General features: G+C 28.6%; 1 protein-coding gene across 1 annotated transcript; it reads left to right on the top strand.

Moving 5' to 3' along the window:
- Positions 1-6,025: 6,025 nt before the first annotated feature.
- LOC107454171 (akirin) lies at positions 6,026-7,979 on the top strand. The gene has a single exon (XM_016071257.4). It carries the CDS (start codon positions 6,533-6,535, stop codon positions 7,049-7,051), a length of 519 nt encoding a protein of 172 aa, XP_015926743.1. The 5' UTR covers positions 6,026-6,532; the 3' UTR covers positions 7,052-7,979.
- Positions 7,980-17,635: the final 9,656 nt, after the last annotated feature.

Raw genomic sequence — 17,635 nt, 5'->3', positions numbered from 1 at the left:
CCACTACTACAATATTTTGTGGTCCTGGGGAATTTGCATATAAATTAATTATCTTTCTCAATATAGCGATTTACACGATTTTTTTTTAATATCTCGATGCTATTTTTTTTATGATAATTCAAATACAAAAAAGAATTCTTATTTTATCTTAAGCCATTTTTTCTGACAAGAGAAGACTCGCTATTGATTTTGTAATTATTCCTTTCCACTAATGTAAGAATGGCTATTATTCATATTTCAATACAATTACATCCTTCAAACAGGTGGAGACAACCCAAAGTGCTTCCCTTCTAGAAAATGCCTCTCATATCTACTAGAATGTAGATCACAGATGTAACATTTCTGTCTAATCTCATTCCATTTATATTAAAACTTGATCATGAGCAAGGAATGACCACACAAATCACATTAACGAATCAAATAATTTCATACTTTAGGTTCATGAAGTTGGACAATTCCATGAAAACTCTTCATCTTTCAAGTCTTGAGTATTTGATTTTTTAACAGAACATTTTCTCATACACATTTTTCCCTAAGACGGCAGAAAGAAAGCAATTTTTTTGCCCAAAATAAACTTAAAATTATCAATGATATATAAATAAATTTTTCGTTGCGTAAAATGTAAATAATATTTTTTAAAAAAATATGTTCTCAAACTATGTAGGCCCTCCATATAGCAATATATCCCTCTACAACATTGTTTCCCAAAATATTGTGACGAAATTTTATCGAAATGATAACAAGATAGCAGATTCTTCATTTATTATGTTTTAGGAAGAAAAAAAACTTAGTGCCTACAGAAAAAAAAATTTCTTTTTAGAAAACTTCTCGCATGCAACATTTTCATGTTTAAAAGTAAAAAATAATTTTACTATGAGGCTGTATCAAAGTAAGATTGCAAGGAGAAGACTTCACTGTGTTTGCAAGCACAACCAGCCATGTACAGAGATGTTAAATAATAAAAATAAAAAATTTTCTTCTTTAATTATTTCCTGGTTTATTTTTTCCTTATTAGGATTAGCAGAATTCATGATTTTTCTTTTTTTTTAAATTGGATTTTTGATTTAAGTCAATCTTTTTTTTTTTATTTGATTAAAATGTGCTTTTAATCATGCCAACTTTACTTTCTGATAGCATTTGCTTTTTCAGTACTATTTCTTTCCTGGTTGATTAATGTTTCAACTTTCTTTCGTTTCCAGTCCATAGCAATCCTATATTTTATGAGCAATTTTCAAAAGTCTTTAAAAAATCATATCAAACAGCCAGATCCCTCATTTCATTTGAACTATTTCTTAGTTTAAATCTTTCTATTAAAGTCAAAATTTATAATTTACATTTTGCACTAGAGTATCAAAAATGTGATTTTGCTTTAAAAAAATTTTTTAACAGTAAGAGTAATTACGAAAACATTACCTCCAGGCAAGGCACTTTTCTCTTTTCAGCAATAAAAAGGTAGCAGATGTAAACATGAAGGCCTGTTTATTGTAAACATTGCAGATTCTTATCAATTCTAGAATTTTATCAATAAAACTTATATTAACTGCTACCTAGACAAGTGCTACTTGTCATAACTTTGGTGATAAACAGCTAAAAGCGTTGCCTAGTTTTAGATAGCGTTTTTCACTACCATTTCTCGTTGAACAGTATGATACTTTAACAAATTGAATTTAACTATAAGTGCTGGGCCGCAAAAGAAAATTTTTTACAAAAAAAAAAGTGACTAACTCTAATTGTAGAATTTAGTGTTATCTCCTTGAAAACACTATTTTTTAACAAATTGAATCAGACAGTAGCACATGAAAAACTTCACACAGAAAGGGACAAACTCTAAGTCTAGTTTAAAAACTTTCACTAATACAACTTACTAATATATTACAAAATCCATTATGATTTGAGTTATATAAAAAATCAGTTAAGGGAAATATTGGATTACTTTTATTGGAATACACTCACATTTTTAACCATAAGTCGGCAAGCTAAGCAAATAATTACATATTTTTCAAAGGAAAAACAAACTCGTGTACTGATAGTTTTAAACAAGGACTAAATTAATAAGAAAGACTGTATAAACAAGTACCATTTCACCAGTGCTAGATTACCCATTAGGCTAAACTAGATCACGGCCTGGGGCCCCCTTAAAATGGATTTTTTAAAAATAAATTTAAAAGCAATTTCTAATTTAGTTGACTTTTATTTTGACGATTTGGAAGATTTTTATTCTGAACTGAAACAGTTTCAGAGTTACATAAAATCAAAATTCCCATCAAAAACTCAGTTCACGAAACTTTATTTCAAGACAAACTTGGATCTGTTTTTCCAAATGTTGAAATTGCTCCCTCACTATTATGATAAATTGTTCTATGGAGGGCTCATTTTTAAAAATGAAACGAATCAAGAGTGAGCAAAGACGCTTCATGTTTCAATAACGATTAGACATGCTAAGTTTGGTGTTTATTGAATCGGATGTTTTCTGTGAAACTGATTTTGATAACACTATAAATAAGTTTATTCATCGCAAGAGCAGAAGAAAAGATTTTTGAATACCAATTTTACAGTAGCATTGATTTTGTAAAGTGTTAATAAATTTCAAATTTTTTCAAAATGTTATGGTTATTTTTTAGTTCTAATTTAACAAAATAAAATAAAATTTAATTTATTTTTATGTTAAATAAGCTTTCTTAAATGAAAAGATACATAAATACTTTTATATTTGAATAAATAAAAAATATACAAGAAAAAAAATTAATCTAAGGGTCCCAAAAATTTGAATGGCGTACGTTTAATCCAGTACTGCATTTCAAGAATGATTTAAACCTTCCTATCACTAAAATTTATATCTCTGACTATGAGATCAACCATCTTTATTTTAACCCTTTCAAACATGAACAAATCTAAATTAGATTGATACTTTGGATTTTCCACAGGCAAACTATACTTCGTTTCACCTCAAGTTGGCATTGGAGAGAAAGGCAGGTAGACTGGATTGCAGCTGTTGTCATGGAAACTGAGTTGCTCTAAGATAGTTGGGGGTGTGAGGTAGCAAAAACATAGAGAAAGTGGCGTTAAAGAAAACAAAGCGCCGAATTTGTTTTCTTTTTACCAAGAATCTTACTAAAATTTTAGCAAAATACAGAAAATAACAAGATTTTTCTAGAGCATTTCTAATAATAATTTATTTAAGATACTAATTCCAAGCTGATTTCGTATTATAATTTTTAAAAACAAGATTTTTTATTAATATTTTTTAACTAAACGAAACAAAATTATATTTAAAGAGTTTTTTTATTAAATCTAAGCAAACTAACCCAAAAAACCTCTCTATAAGAAAAGATGGCCTTTTTCTTTTCTTAAAAAAAAATCTCAAGTCTTTAAAAATCTGATATGAAGCTTAATTAATGGCTACAAAAACGAACTAACAAAAAGAAACAAGTTAACATTCAGTAATTAGAAAAAAAGGCAAAAAAAAAAAATCTAACACAAAATTACAAAAAAAAATTAACAATCAATACAAAAAAATACAAATAGCTATAAAAAACGAGCTAAATATAAATAAATAGCAAAATTAACAAATAATAACTAATAAAATCAAAAGAACAATTAAGTTACGCACGTGAAAGATATTGAAATTAAGCGCAAAGACAAGGGGACTCGAAAGAGCTGGGAGACCAGTGCAAAAACACAGCTAACGCGCCAATTCTTCTTCTTCAGAAACTAATTCATTGCCAAACTAAAACACCTTCCTTGTACATTCGCCATTCTGAGAAGGTACTTATAAGTTAAATACATTTGAACACGATGAAACTTCTAAAACATGTTTTAAGATACATATTTCTTATTATACAACATTTATTTATATTTGTACACACATTTAAATTGTAATTATTCTAAAATAGCTAAGAACTACTTTTCAAAGGCGTAGTATTACATTTCCTACCTTTCCCTGTAGTGCCAACTTGAGGTGAAACAAAGAAAAACTTACTCATCCTTATTTGTGCCAATATATTTAAGAATTCATAAATTTTCAAGGTGCAAAAGGGGCCAGAGATGAGTTCAGGCTTGCTTTTATAGGTCTGAACCTGAAGAATTTCAGAGGCAGGAATAAGTTTTAGGATTACTTAGAACCTAAGATATGCGTCAGAAGAAAGCCAAATTTTGTTTCGTCACTTAGCCCTAGATATCTAAACAAGAAAATTAGTCATTAAAACCTTTTTACCACTTACTTATTTAAAAAAAAAGGGGGGGGGGAATAGACTGAACTCTAAAATGACTTAAATTAAAATCTAAGTCAAGCTAAATAATAGTCATTTAATAATTAGTGCTACCTCATAAAGTACTGCAGAGTTCTGTAATTTTTAGTACCTTATAAATGGTACATATTTTATACTTAATAACTGGACCAAACATTTGTTGAAAAGTAGCAAAACAGTTTATGAAATTTTTATCGCAAGTCCTAACTTGAAACCATTTTTCCATAAACGAGTATGAGAGAGTCTAAGAAACCTATTATGCATTCTTACCTTAAAGTTTACGAAAATATGTGAACTAATAAAACTAACCTTAAATCATTCAAACAAAAGTACTTGTAACTAGTGGAAGAGGCATAAAACTTGCATACAAACCAAAGCACCAACTTTCAATTTAGCAAAGAACAATTTAACTTCCCTTTTACCTTAATTTTTTTTCCGTAACATAACCATTTAAAATGCTAGCTATTTATTCATTGAGTTAAATAAGAGAAGTTTAGTTATTTACTTATTGAGTTAAATAAAAGAATCAGTCAACAGGCAGAGTTACGTTCAACACCTAACTAAACTTTCCAAAATGGATATTATTTCATGGACTGGACCACAAGATTTCGTATAGGGATCTATGGCAGAATACTTGGCAACTTCCAGGCAGCGGCCCGCGAGAAACTAAAAAAAACATCACAGAAAGTGACTAACGCGAAAGGTATAACTAGTAGCCACCCCAGGTCAAATATTTACATGCTTTTTTTTTAAACTTTCAAGTTTAAAATCTATTTGGCACCTTAGCGACTGTAGTAGCTGATCACGATAAGTAAGTTTCCCCTAATTTTTTTTTTTTTTAACTCAGCAAGCTCAGAAGACCTTTGATGCCCTGGTGATTGCAGTTGGCGAGGACAAGTACCAATATGAAATATACCCTCAAAAATTATGCAACTAGAAAAATATAGGATATAATAAACACTTTAAGCGTTAACTGTTACATTTTATTTAATTTTACGAAATATCAATATATTTATCTTATACAAGCATTATTTTGACAAAAGAAAGTCAATTTGTTACAGGTTTGTCTAGATGACTTCAAAGTAAATAAACCAAATAGATACAACAGCTTTGCTTCATAACTATATATAAGTTAATTATTTGGTGAGATGATGACGCACAACTAGAAAAGGTAGGCTGAATCCACTTCCAAAGAATAACATGAAGTACAAAGTGAGCTTGTACCTATTGTTGATACTAAAAGGCAGATTATCACCGACTTCACCACCATGTCCTCCTCGACGAAGAGCAGACGTAGTGAAACTTCGGGTAGCTCTCAGAAGATTTCTTACAGCAAGCATTTTGATGAATATTTATCTCCAAAAAATCTAAGCAAACAACCAGCAATCTAAATTAATTGCAAGTAAAGATATTGTCCATTAACAAGAGGAGAGAATGTAGCAGAATTCTTCAATAACAAATGAAGAACTTACGTTGTACCAGTCACAGTTAAATAAACATAACATATTATTGCATAGCTAAAAACTTCTCGAAATAAACCTGAGAAACATAAAATAGCTTTGAAATCAATTTTTTTCTTATTAAAAACCTTCTTGTTAAAAGTTTTCCTTAAATAGAGTTTTACCGATGCATTATTGTGTTTACACCAATCGAAGAGAAAAAAAGCATCACAAAATCCAATTAAATTTTACTATTTAAAAAAAATTTACAGTAAAGATAAACCTTTTAATTGAAAAAAGCCAAAATTTTTCGTTGCTGTTGTTCATTTTAAACAAGATTTTCTTAATCTGATTTGGCAACAGTCTTTTTAAAAAAATCTGAACGTGCTTTGTTTTATTATGAGATTTATGACTGGCTTGCTTATTTAAATAAATTCTTAATCCTCTATTAATATCCAATTTGCACTTTACGTGTTCCTTATTTTACGAAATTTATAAATTTCGGTTCTATTTAAATCAAATTTAGGAAATTCAGTTTTCGTCTGAGGTGTTACTTGTAATGTAATGGCTGAATATTAGCATGGCTATTGCTGTTGTTGATAGCAAAAAAGTCATTTTCACTGGGCGAGGTCAAACCAAATTATTTATTTACAAAAATATATTTCAGTGGCGCCAATTGTAGCAGAAAACAAAATTTTTAGTTTTTGTATTCATATCACTTCATATTCCTACGAACTAATTAGTGCTAGCTACTCTACATTGTCGTCGTACTAGGACTGACGCTGATTCAGCTGAATTCTAATTTTTTGAAATTCTGATTTTTACGTCAACATTTGACTTTAAGCTATGGCTTGTGCAACACTTAAAAGAAGTTGTGAATGGGATCCTTTACAGAGTCCTACAGGAAGAAGTCCTAAACGTCGCAGATGTGCAGCAGTTATGTCACCATCGCCAAAGATTTTCAAATCTTCCTCCGAACCTCAATCTCCATTCGGAGAAGTTACTTCCAAACTAACCTCAGAGCAGATAGCCCAGAATATTAGAGATGAAATTAAAAAACTCCATCGAAGAAAGCAACTTCGATTTGAGTCAAGCGACAGCTCTGATAGCTCCTCCGGAATATCTGCTCCAACTTCCAGTTCAGGTCTCATGGCTCCTACATGCCGGGATCAGCCACTTTTCACTTATCGTCAAGTTGGTATGATTTGCGAGCGAATGATTAAGGAAAGGGAAAATCAAATTAGAGATGAATACGACCGCATCCTCAACGCTAAATTGGCCGAGCAGTATGACACTTTTGTCAAGTTTACTTACGACCAGATTCAAAAGCGCTACGAAAACTCTACTCCCAGTTATTTATCTTAATCACTTCTATTTGCGAGTTAGAAAATATTAATGCTACCGAACTATGAACTTGAGGTAACATTCAAAAAATTGCTGCATTGCCAATATAAATTTCTTGCTTTTACTTTTCCTTCCCAAATCTAGATATATATTTTTGTTTTCCTTTATTTCAAAAGCTGTATTGTATAGCAGCCAGAATATATATAATATAATGAATTTTTGTCTCATTGTATGTGTGGATGTGTCTTTAATAAGTTCTTTTTGTTACCCACTCATATATGTTAATATTCTGCTGTAAAATAAATAACCGTATTGATTGTTTATACAAGTGACAATTTTGTGTACAGTAAGTAGCCAGTTGTGAATTTTTCAATCACCAAAAAAAAGGACTAGTAATGGTGGAGTTTCCGAATTGGATTTGCTAATCAGGTGTGCATCGAGTTCTAAGACTTACTTTGAACTCTTGTAACTCTTAAGCTATGCAATATCTGTATTGATTTTGAATATAACTTTATAATTTATTATGTTACTTCAAAGTGCCTGGTACGAATTTCTGAATATTTTTATTTGTGTGATGTAAGATTGTAAAACTTCATATATTCCATTAAAATTCTGAATTATTTATCAAATTTTTCTAAAAGACATTTTACTCTTTCTTATAACTTGTACAATTTCATTTGTAGACAAATTTTGCTGTACTCAATTTTGAAGTAATCATTTGCAAGGCTAAGAGGCATAAAAATATTTTGATCTTTATTATCATTTGCAAGAAATTTGTTTGCTGTGCTTGATTGATGCAATGGTTAAATAGAACATTTATTTTGAGTATCAGAAATGGATGCCTTAAAATTTATAGCTCAGTGTTAGTAGATATAACTTGCAGAAAATTTTATACTTGTACTTCAGGCCTAAAGTAACCTGTCTTAAATAAAGTGTTTGTTCTATAGCATTTGTTTTATCTGGAAATTTCTTTTAAAATTATAAACCAGTTTCATTTTGTTTTTGTTACTTCATCTAAGTTTTGTTCATTTGTATAGATAGAAGACTGGTTTATACTTGCTGGTGCCATTTCATGAGCAAAAATTCTTATCATATCTAATAAATTCAAATATTCAGTAAATTAATAAGAATTAAAAGCCTAAAAAAGTATGTTAAAGTTTTTGTTAATAATTTATATGAAGTACAATGGAATTATGACCTCACAATAGTTTTGGCATTTCTTAAGTCTCCCATTTGTATTATAAGAAAGAAAGTCAATAGAATTTCAATCCTCTATTATTAAATATTTCATTTATAAGCCTGTAAAGTAAGAAACAATTGGAAATGATAAAGAACTCTTAATGCTAATTAATCAAAATTTTATTCTACATATTTATAATGGGCATGGCCCCCTCCTCAGTAATTTGAAATCTCTTTTAGTCCGACTCACTATTTCAAACTAATATAGAAGATTTTTCTGAATCGTCATCAATTAAAATTCTTTGAAAACTAGAAAGGGAAAACAAAATTAATCTTTTTGCTTATACTTAGCATGCATGATAAATATTTTGCTTATATGTGAAATTTCGAAAGTTATTGTGTGTGTATTTTAATTTTGTCCTTCTCAAACATTGGGCACTTGCGATGCACATAAATTTTATGCATCTTTTATGAAAAATTTTATTTGATAAGTACTATAACAGTCAATCCATGTGGCAGAATTTTTTAAAGCTTTCTGCGACACTTCTCTCTTTTACTAACACCTTTCTAAGAGACATTTTTAATAGTAGCATATATATATGTTACTAACTTATAGTAACAGAAGCACTTTCTGTTCACAAAAAAAAAAAAAAAAAAAAAAAAAAAAAAAAAAAANCATGTATAGAACAGAACAGTATATATATAATTTTACTTATAAATGTAAGATTTTTTTTTTTTTTTAAATCTAAATATGAAAGAATACATATTCTAATATTATTGGTGGTATTCTGTTCTAAACAATATTAGTATAGTTCACCTGATTTAAATTTTTGCTATCTGGAAACTACTTTTTATAATATAAATCTGAAATTCTAGCTGAAGCCAGTCATAGCAGAATTTTTTTATTTTCGAAAAAAAAAACAGAAGCGATTTTCCACTTCTGATATGCGAAAAGGGCATTTTTTTAATATAATTCTGCAGAAAGGGGGGGGGGAATATTTCAAAAATTCTGCAGATAAGAAAACTAACTTCTTTGCTTCCCAAATAAAAAAATCTTAGGAGCTCTAATGTTCTGCGACTATGTTGCCACGTTCTGTCACGGGCAATCAATAAGGAGGGATGAATTTTGTAAGTTAATAAAATATTAAGATATATGGGGTTTAGTAAACAAGTATTCCAAACTAAAAAGATTTCTTATGACACTGAAATAATCATAATTTTTAAAAAAAAAATTCTTATATTAGACTATGTAACCATGGACGGTGATTTTCACATTAAAGGATGCTTTACTATTTCCTTTGGCAAAACTTCTGAGTCTGATCTACTTTCTCGTCATTTAGTTGGCATGTGTTTTCTTATTCATTTCTGTCTGTTTCTTGTTTGAACTGGCAAAAGTTTTAGTAAGACATTTGTTCGCTTAAACAACATATTTAAGATAAAGATTAACTAACTATATGTAGACAATAGTACTACAAACCAGAAATAAAAATTTAATCAAATCAAGGTTGCAAAATTAGTGATTTTTATGAAAATTAGATAATTATATCTCTTGAAATTCAAAATGTGAATTAGTTTAAGCAATATTGCCTTAATATTTACCAGGATCAAATGATAGAATAGATATCCTATAAATTATTAAAAATATTCATTTCGCATTCTTATTTACTTTTATGTTTCATTTGCTAAAAACAAAATCAAGTGTATAAGAATATCACCTCAAAAAATAAGTTAGGAATGATTTTCTAACAAAGTTTTCTAGATCAGATTTTTCAGGAGCAGGGTTGCAAAAAACCCGGGTTTTTGTAGAAAAACCCAACCCGAGTGGGGTTCTATTGGGCTTTTCTGGGTTTTTTATGGGGAGGTTTTCGAAAGAGAGGGCAGGGATAAGTACCTTATTTTAAAAAAGCTTATTTTAATAAATAGTAATTAAGTTTAATTTTATAAATTTACTTCATATAGATAATTAATACAAAAGAATTGATGTGAAAGTCTGAAAAAAGTTTCTTCTGATATCACGATACAAAATGTTATATGTGCTCACATACATCACACATTTGAAACTTATTTTAACACAGGTTTATTTTTTATTTATATTTTAATCTTAAAAAATGTTTGAGGAAAATTTTTTATTTGCATAGAAATCAAATCAATGGTCATACAGTCAAATCTAGCCAGCAAGGTGACTCTCCAGTCTCCAACACAACTAGTTTCTTCACTGTAGGTTAATTTTTTTTAGGCTAGACTACATATATATTTCAATAGAATAGCTCTTTAATATAACAGAGGATGAAAAAAGAAATCAATCTTAGAAAAACCCACTGTAGGGTGGGTTTTTCAGAGTGGGTTTTACCCAGTAAAACCCGGGCGGGATTTTTGCAACCCTGTTCAGGAGTTCATCTGTGTCATCCATATTTACAGAATTAATATGTTTAATTGACTATTGAAAACTTTTATAATTGTTTTGTTTTTTTCCTTGAATTGTCGGGAAGAAAAATAGTTTTACAACTAAGTCTTTTATTTAACATTTTAAATAGCTGGGTAGAATTAAATTTTGAAATATTTTTGGTAAAAGTTCTGTTTGTTAACTAATTAGATAGATTATTAAGGTTTGATAATTAAAAAAATCTTGAATATAGTTAAAGTTGATAGGTTTCATTTGCAATCAACTGTTTAGCAGTTCAAATAATTTTGTACTCAATGATATTAAAGCAAATCCATTGTGGAAGTTTAATAAGTTAGGAATATGTATGAAAAAGGCATTACATTAAGTAAAAATTAACAAAATAGAGATAAATTTTATTTTGCAAAGCTAAGTGTTCTTGTAACATTCTGTTTGCCAGAAGAGATGTGGCTCCACAATGCTGTTTATGACCCACAACTTGATTAGCGTTGTGTACTAACTGCCTTTAACTCTCAGACAAGCTTAGAACTACCACCTGAGATAGAATCACAGTATTTAACATAGACTATTCAGTGTTTATGCCACTGAGCAAAAGTAAATTTACTCAAAACTGTTTTCAAATTATTTTGAATGGTTAGTTCTTGGAAAAAACTAAAAGATTAACCTGAATACATTTCATTTGATTATGTTCAATGGCTTGGAAAACTTCAGAAGAAAAGAATTTTAAATTAGTTCGAGCAATATTCTGCTTTCAATGTTTTTAAATAATCTTCAGATATTCTAAAATAAATCTCTCATTCGATTTATAAAAATCCACTAACTTTCATGGTCAAATAGATAGGTAACTGAGTATAAGCAAGTACAAGTTTCTAAAATAGAATTTTGAAATTTCCCCGTGTATCTTTCCACTTATGTCTACGAGACAATGAATGAACAAGCTTAGTATTCTAAAGAAATTTTATTAAGATATGTATTTAAATTAGTAGTTCTATCATTTATAACATTTTTCTGCATTTTATAAATTCTAAAAGGTCTCGAGCCTATAATTGTTAAAGAAAATTATATTGTGACACAAATAAGACTTACCGTGTTTTATTAAATTTTTTATGTTTTCAGCTGACGTTAAAGGGAATTATAAATTTCATAGTAAAGAGCACAATTGATATTGTAAATATTACAAGTACACATAATAACAATATAACATAGTGTGTTTTCTAAGATTTGGTGTAAAAATAATTTAACACTAGTACACCAAAACTTAAATTTTTAACATTTATGGCTCCTGTGCCAAACTATGCGATTTTCTATCCATATCTATCAATTCACAAAATTGTCTGCTTAACACAGCATTTCTCTTTAATAATTTTATTTTCAATTATCGTTCTCTTTAGAGAATGTTCAATCAACTGAAAGTTATACAATATTTAACATGGCGTTTTTAAAAGGTGCTTATTTTCGTTTTTTAACAGCCCTTAAAGGTGCTTTATTCATTGGATGTTTTTAAAAAGTGCTTAATTTTCCCTCTTCCAAAAGGAGATTTTTGAAAAGGGAATGTCGATTTTTGCCATGTATTATGTAAAAGCATGCTTTTCACATTGTTCTATTCAACGTTTTCACGATTCATTCAAAAACAATTTTGGTGTATCGTCGGTAGTTAGCATATGGAAGCGCCAATTATTTTACATGTTTGATGAAATACTTGAGAGCCTGCATGTGCATCTACTAAGCTGGGTTTAATGAGATTATTGCACTCTCATATGCAACTCTGCTGCATTTTGCAAGATATTCTCAATTTCAGGCTTCATTTTCCACTCTGATATTGAACCAAAGAATCTCTTGATCATTTTATAATGGCTAATATAATCAAAAAAAGAGTTTTTTGTGAGAAACTAGTTATATTATCATGATCATGTAGACTTTAAAAATTATTTTGTCAATGTATATAGTGCTTAAAAATATTTTTTGAGTGCTTAAAAAGTACTTAAATGGTGCTTATTTTTTGTTGAAAGATTTGGCTACGCATACTGTTTGAGTAAATCTGAATGGCTTTGGCAGTGGTTAGAAAAAGTTTATTTTAAATTAAGAAATTAAATCACAAAAAGATGAATAAATATTTTTAAACAAGAATTTTTAAAAATAACAATAGTTTTTTTCTGATATGATGGGAGCATTAGAATTTATTTGAGCTCAGAATTAGAATTTATTTTGTTGGTAAAATGGTAATTTTAAGAAACTGAACAAATTTCACCTAGCTGGTTTTATTTCTGAAGTTTAGGAAGTGATAAAAGCCTGTTCTTAGTATAGTGTTCTAATTTTAAATTTAACTACACACTGGTTTATGTAACTACAGTTCTAAAGCGTAGAGTTTTTGAAAGAAATGTTTTCAAATTTATTTCTGCCTTGCCGTAGTCACTGAAATAAAACTTGATTTGCATATCCTTCTCAGATATTTGTTTTAACAATTTATTGTGTTTACATAATTCTTTAATGTATGTAATTTACTAACTTTTTCTAACGTAAAATATAAATGATATCTGTGTAATTTTTTATTTAACTAGGTAATTTTATTGCATTTAGGCATTTTAAAAATACAATCTAATGTGGATTGGAAATTCTAGGTCTTACGATTTTTTTTTTCTAAAATTCTGTGTGAAAATATTTAAAAAATTGTGGATACTTCAATTTTTTTTAAGTTTTGTACTTTACATATTGCTTCGTATCTATTGTGGCATTGTTAAAAGCTTACTATGAGTTACTAACTTCGGCTGCTAAAAAGGTGGTGGTGATTAAGGAAGTGTAAAAAGGATGCTATGAAACCTCGATATTACGAAGGCAAAGGGAGACAAAATATTTCTAAATAACATAAAACTTCAAATCAAACCCTAAAACCTGTCTTAGTGTAAACTTTGGCAACAATTTTCTATTCTATTTTTGCCTTTATCCTCTCTTGACACTTAATCCCATGCAACCTTTCTGAATATCTTATTTAACAGTTGGTTTCTCTTATCTAATTTATGCTCGAATCTTAGGATAGATTGAGTTAGTAAAATATTATTGTGGCATATTAATTAAAAGCATGATTTTAAAATTTATATCAAAGTTGAAAATAAACAGGCATTTAATTCCCTTTCACACAAATTACTTATATGTAAAAGAAAAGCTAAATTCTGAAAGTTATATCTTGTATCGGTTGCTTAACATTTATCATATTGATTTCTAGAGCTAATTTCTAAATTTTGTTTTCGTAAAAACTTTTTTAATATCAGTTAAACAAAGTTTTTGTATTATATTTTTTTAAATTAGACTTTGTTATTGCAAATTTTGATCATGCGTGAGTTTTTTTTTTATTTGTTCAAAGAACCTAAAATTTGAGTACTGACAAAAGCTACAATATATATATATAGTCGAACATGATCCACTGTTCCCACATCTTAGTTTTCCTGCAAGTATTGTATTGTTTTAAAGCTCCCATTTAGATCGTTCCTAATTCTCGTTTAGAGGATTCTTGAAACTATCAGAATCCCGCATGTTTGGGTAAATTGACTCAAACAGGTTTGATGTTTTTACATCATTTGAACAAATGTTGAAATTTGTGGTGTTGTCAGTTCAAGAAATGGTTGAAGAAGTGCTAAGTGATACTGATGAAAATTGAACTGAACAAAACCAATTAGAGCAAACATTTGCAGAAGGCCTTGTAGCCTACAAAACAATGAGGAACTTTTTGTATTCACACGAACTTTCTGAAATTCGACAGGAATCTACAACAAATGTCGAAAATTTATAGTTTGTGCTGAAAAGAGAGAACCAAATATTTTAAATAAATAAATGTATCTATTTATCCTTTTTTTTTACAGGAAGTACTTAATTTTTTTATACTTATTGTAAATTTATTAATTTTTATACATTTTCTAGTCATTACTTGATATGTCTCTAGTCATTACGAAGTAATGAATGGTCCCTTGAGAAACGATCGATCAAGGCTCTACTGTATCTCATTATGTAGACTTAAGTAAGTTGGGCAGTTCCAAAGAGCAGGGCACATAGAGCATCAACCAGAGGTCTATTATACCCAAACCCTAAATCGTGATTAACAAAAAAGCTTTGTAGCTCAAATAAAGTTCAGCAAACACCTGACAGGAATATCTTGCAGTTCCCATGCCTTAATGTATTTCATTATGTAAGATTGCATAAGTAAAATATTTATATATTTTCCTAAATTTTAAAAATTTTCTTCAGTAGTAGAACAACCAGCCAATTTTAATTTACAAATAAAGTATGTAAACAAATCACAAGCGAGCTTTGTAGCGATTGAAAGTAGAAATCAGGTTAACATTTTACGAAAATAAATATTTTCTGAAGCAATATATGCATATCAGACTTTTTAAAAAGGGGAAACGGAGGGCAAATATAGTCTAATCCCCATAGAGGTGATATGTAAATAGAGCATGCACATCAATAATTTTTCTCCTCATTATGACACAGGACTATTCGAGAAAGAAATTTTCTACTCTCAGTTTCTCATTTCAATAAAAGAATATTGATGCAGGAATTTTGGTTAAAAATCTTAAAATATGGTGTTTTATTGTGTTACATTTGACTGCACAAAAAAAGTTTGTTAAAAAAAGGACCTTATACATTTCATGGGTAAGTTAAATTATCACCTTTTGGAATTACAATTATTTTTTAAACTATCCTGAAAACATCATGTGAATCCAATTTACTTCATTTTATTCATTCTAAAATCCAAATGTATACTTTTAAAATTATCTTAAAAATAAATATAAATGAATAAGAACAAAACTTAACCATTACGTAATAATTATTCAGAACTATCCAGTATTAAAGTTTTTTTTTGTTGTTTTTTTTTAATTTTAGCATTAAAATATAGTAGGTTAAAAGTTTTGACATATCATTGTTGTTTCTTTCCTTTGCTTGTTTGCATTTATTTTTTATTCTCTATAATGCTTTTTAAAGAATTAATTTGTCGATAATTTTTTTAATGCATTGAATTAATTTAATTCATAAAATACATTTGTCCAGAGAGAAGATTCGATAAAGAACTATTCGATTAATAGAGCAAAGATTTTAAACAATTATAAGTTCTTCAATGAAATTGTCGAATCTTTTTATATTGCTTTAATACATGAAAAAATAGAGAAAACTAACAGTGGTATTAAAGCTGATTAGCCTTTACAGGTGTAAAGTTTAAAATCATAAAATTTAATAGTGGATTTTTTTAAAGGTGATGCAGATGATTCTTTATTCCCAATTTTCATTTTATTTTATTACAACAAAAATCATTTCTTGTAAATGTTTTTAAATATTTCAAATACTTGAGAATATATCTGTAACACTACAAGATGCAATACATTATAAAATCAAGTTGGATTAAAATTTAACTGTGCTTTTTGTTACTTAAATATTGATAAATAAATAAAAAATATTATACAGGGCTGTTACAAAACAACTTAAGATGTTTCTGAAAACTAATGAATCAAATTGTAATAGTTCTATTAAAAGATAAATTTTAATTGTTTTAAAAACCTTTCAAAAATTTAAATTTTCTTTATTTTGTAAAAATATAAACAAAAACAATTTGGTACAGTTTATATGTATTGAAAAATTGGACCTATGAAGTACAACGTCAGCAGATAGTTTATCAGAAAAGTGGCATGTAAAAGTTGAGCTAAGTTTCTCCTCATAGGTTGGATTGTAAACTAACATGAAGTTAATTAAATACAGCACCGTATCGCACATGGAATTAGTTGAGATAGAATTCTTTCTCGTCTTTTATTTAATTTAGATTTATTATTTGTTTGTTTTATTGCAACCACAAGATATTTTTGTTTTGTGTACTTGGCAACTTCAATGCATAATTAGTTTATGTACTACATCTCTTCTGGCCTGTCTTTGTGTTAAGAAAGAAATATATAGTGAGAGAATTGAAATCTATGTGTAAGAATATAGAATGTATCACTTAAGACAATTGACGGACGCGGCTTACTTGAAATAGAAGGAAAAAAACAGTTGCTAACGTAAACAAATTTCACATTTCAATACCCACACTATGTTAATTGCATGCATTCCATTCTGAAAAAGTTAAATAGAAGGATGTGGAAACCACGCTTTTTGCACAGTTCGTGGCGAAATTCGACATGGTAAAGAATAAATCTCATTTTGGAAAAGGGAAAAATCACAAAAAAAGCATCTTTAAGGGCTTTAAAAAACAAAAAAAAAAGCACCTTTAAGCACTTCTTAACAACGTTACGTACCCTGCCCTGTTTAAATAATTCATTCTAACATTTAAATTATGTAAACCATACTTTGTTACTTCCCCTATATAAAGCAAGTTTGCATATTCTTTTTTTTTTTTTTTTTTNTATCCTGTTTTTTTTTTTTTTTTTTTAAATTTTTTGCCCAACTCAATGCTACTAGAAAAAAGTATGATTTAACATCTAATCCACATGAATTATTATTGTAATGACATGGTAAAGAAAAATTCTTGTTTTGGAAACTGGAAAATCAAGCACTTTTCAAAAACAACATATGAAAAAAGTACTTTTAAGGGCTTTTAAAAATCAAAAATAAACACTTATTAAAAATTCTACGCACCCTGCCCTGCTTAAATAGTTCATTCTTACTTTCCTAATAAACAAGTTTGCATACTCCTTACTTTTTCAATTTTTGCCCAACTCAATGCTACTAGAAAAAATATGATTTAGCATTAAAAAGCAAGCATAATTTTGAGAGCATTTATGTGCCGGTCAAACAGCAAATAATTATAATATTTATTAAGTTATTATTTTCCACAATTTGTGTTATAAAATCGTACATGCTAAAAGAAAAGCTTAAATTAGAAAATTTTCCTGTCTCCTAAGTCACAGATAACATAGGAAGCAGCACATCTGTGGTAACTACTTTGCATGGTTAGTGTGCTGGCAACCACAATCAGCAAAAACTTAACTGGCTATTTTACCTATTCTCCCTCTTACCCAAAAATGTAATCTGCTAAGATCAATGGCAAT

This window comes from Parasteatoda tepidariorum, chromosome 1 (genome assembly GCF_043381705.1).
Source record: "Parasteatoda tepidariorum isolate YZ-2023 chromosome 1, CAS_Ptep_4.0, whole genome shotgun sequence".
NCBI lineage: Eukaryota > Metazoa > Arthropoda > Arachnida > Araneae > Theridiidae > Parasteatoda > Parasteatoda tepidariorum.
This window is presented reverse-complemented; position numbering and strand designations above follow the sequence as displayed.

What these genes read in the sequence shown, in the direction of transcription:
- LOC107454171 (XM_016071257.4), top strand. Translation starts at nt 6,533, where the DNA reads ATGGCTTGTGCAACACTTAAAAGAAGTTGTGAATGGGATCCTTTACAG.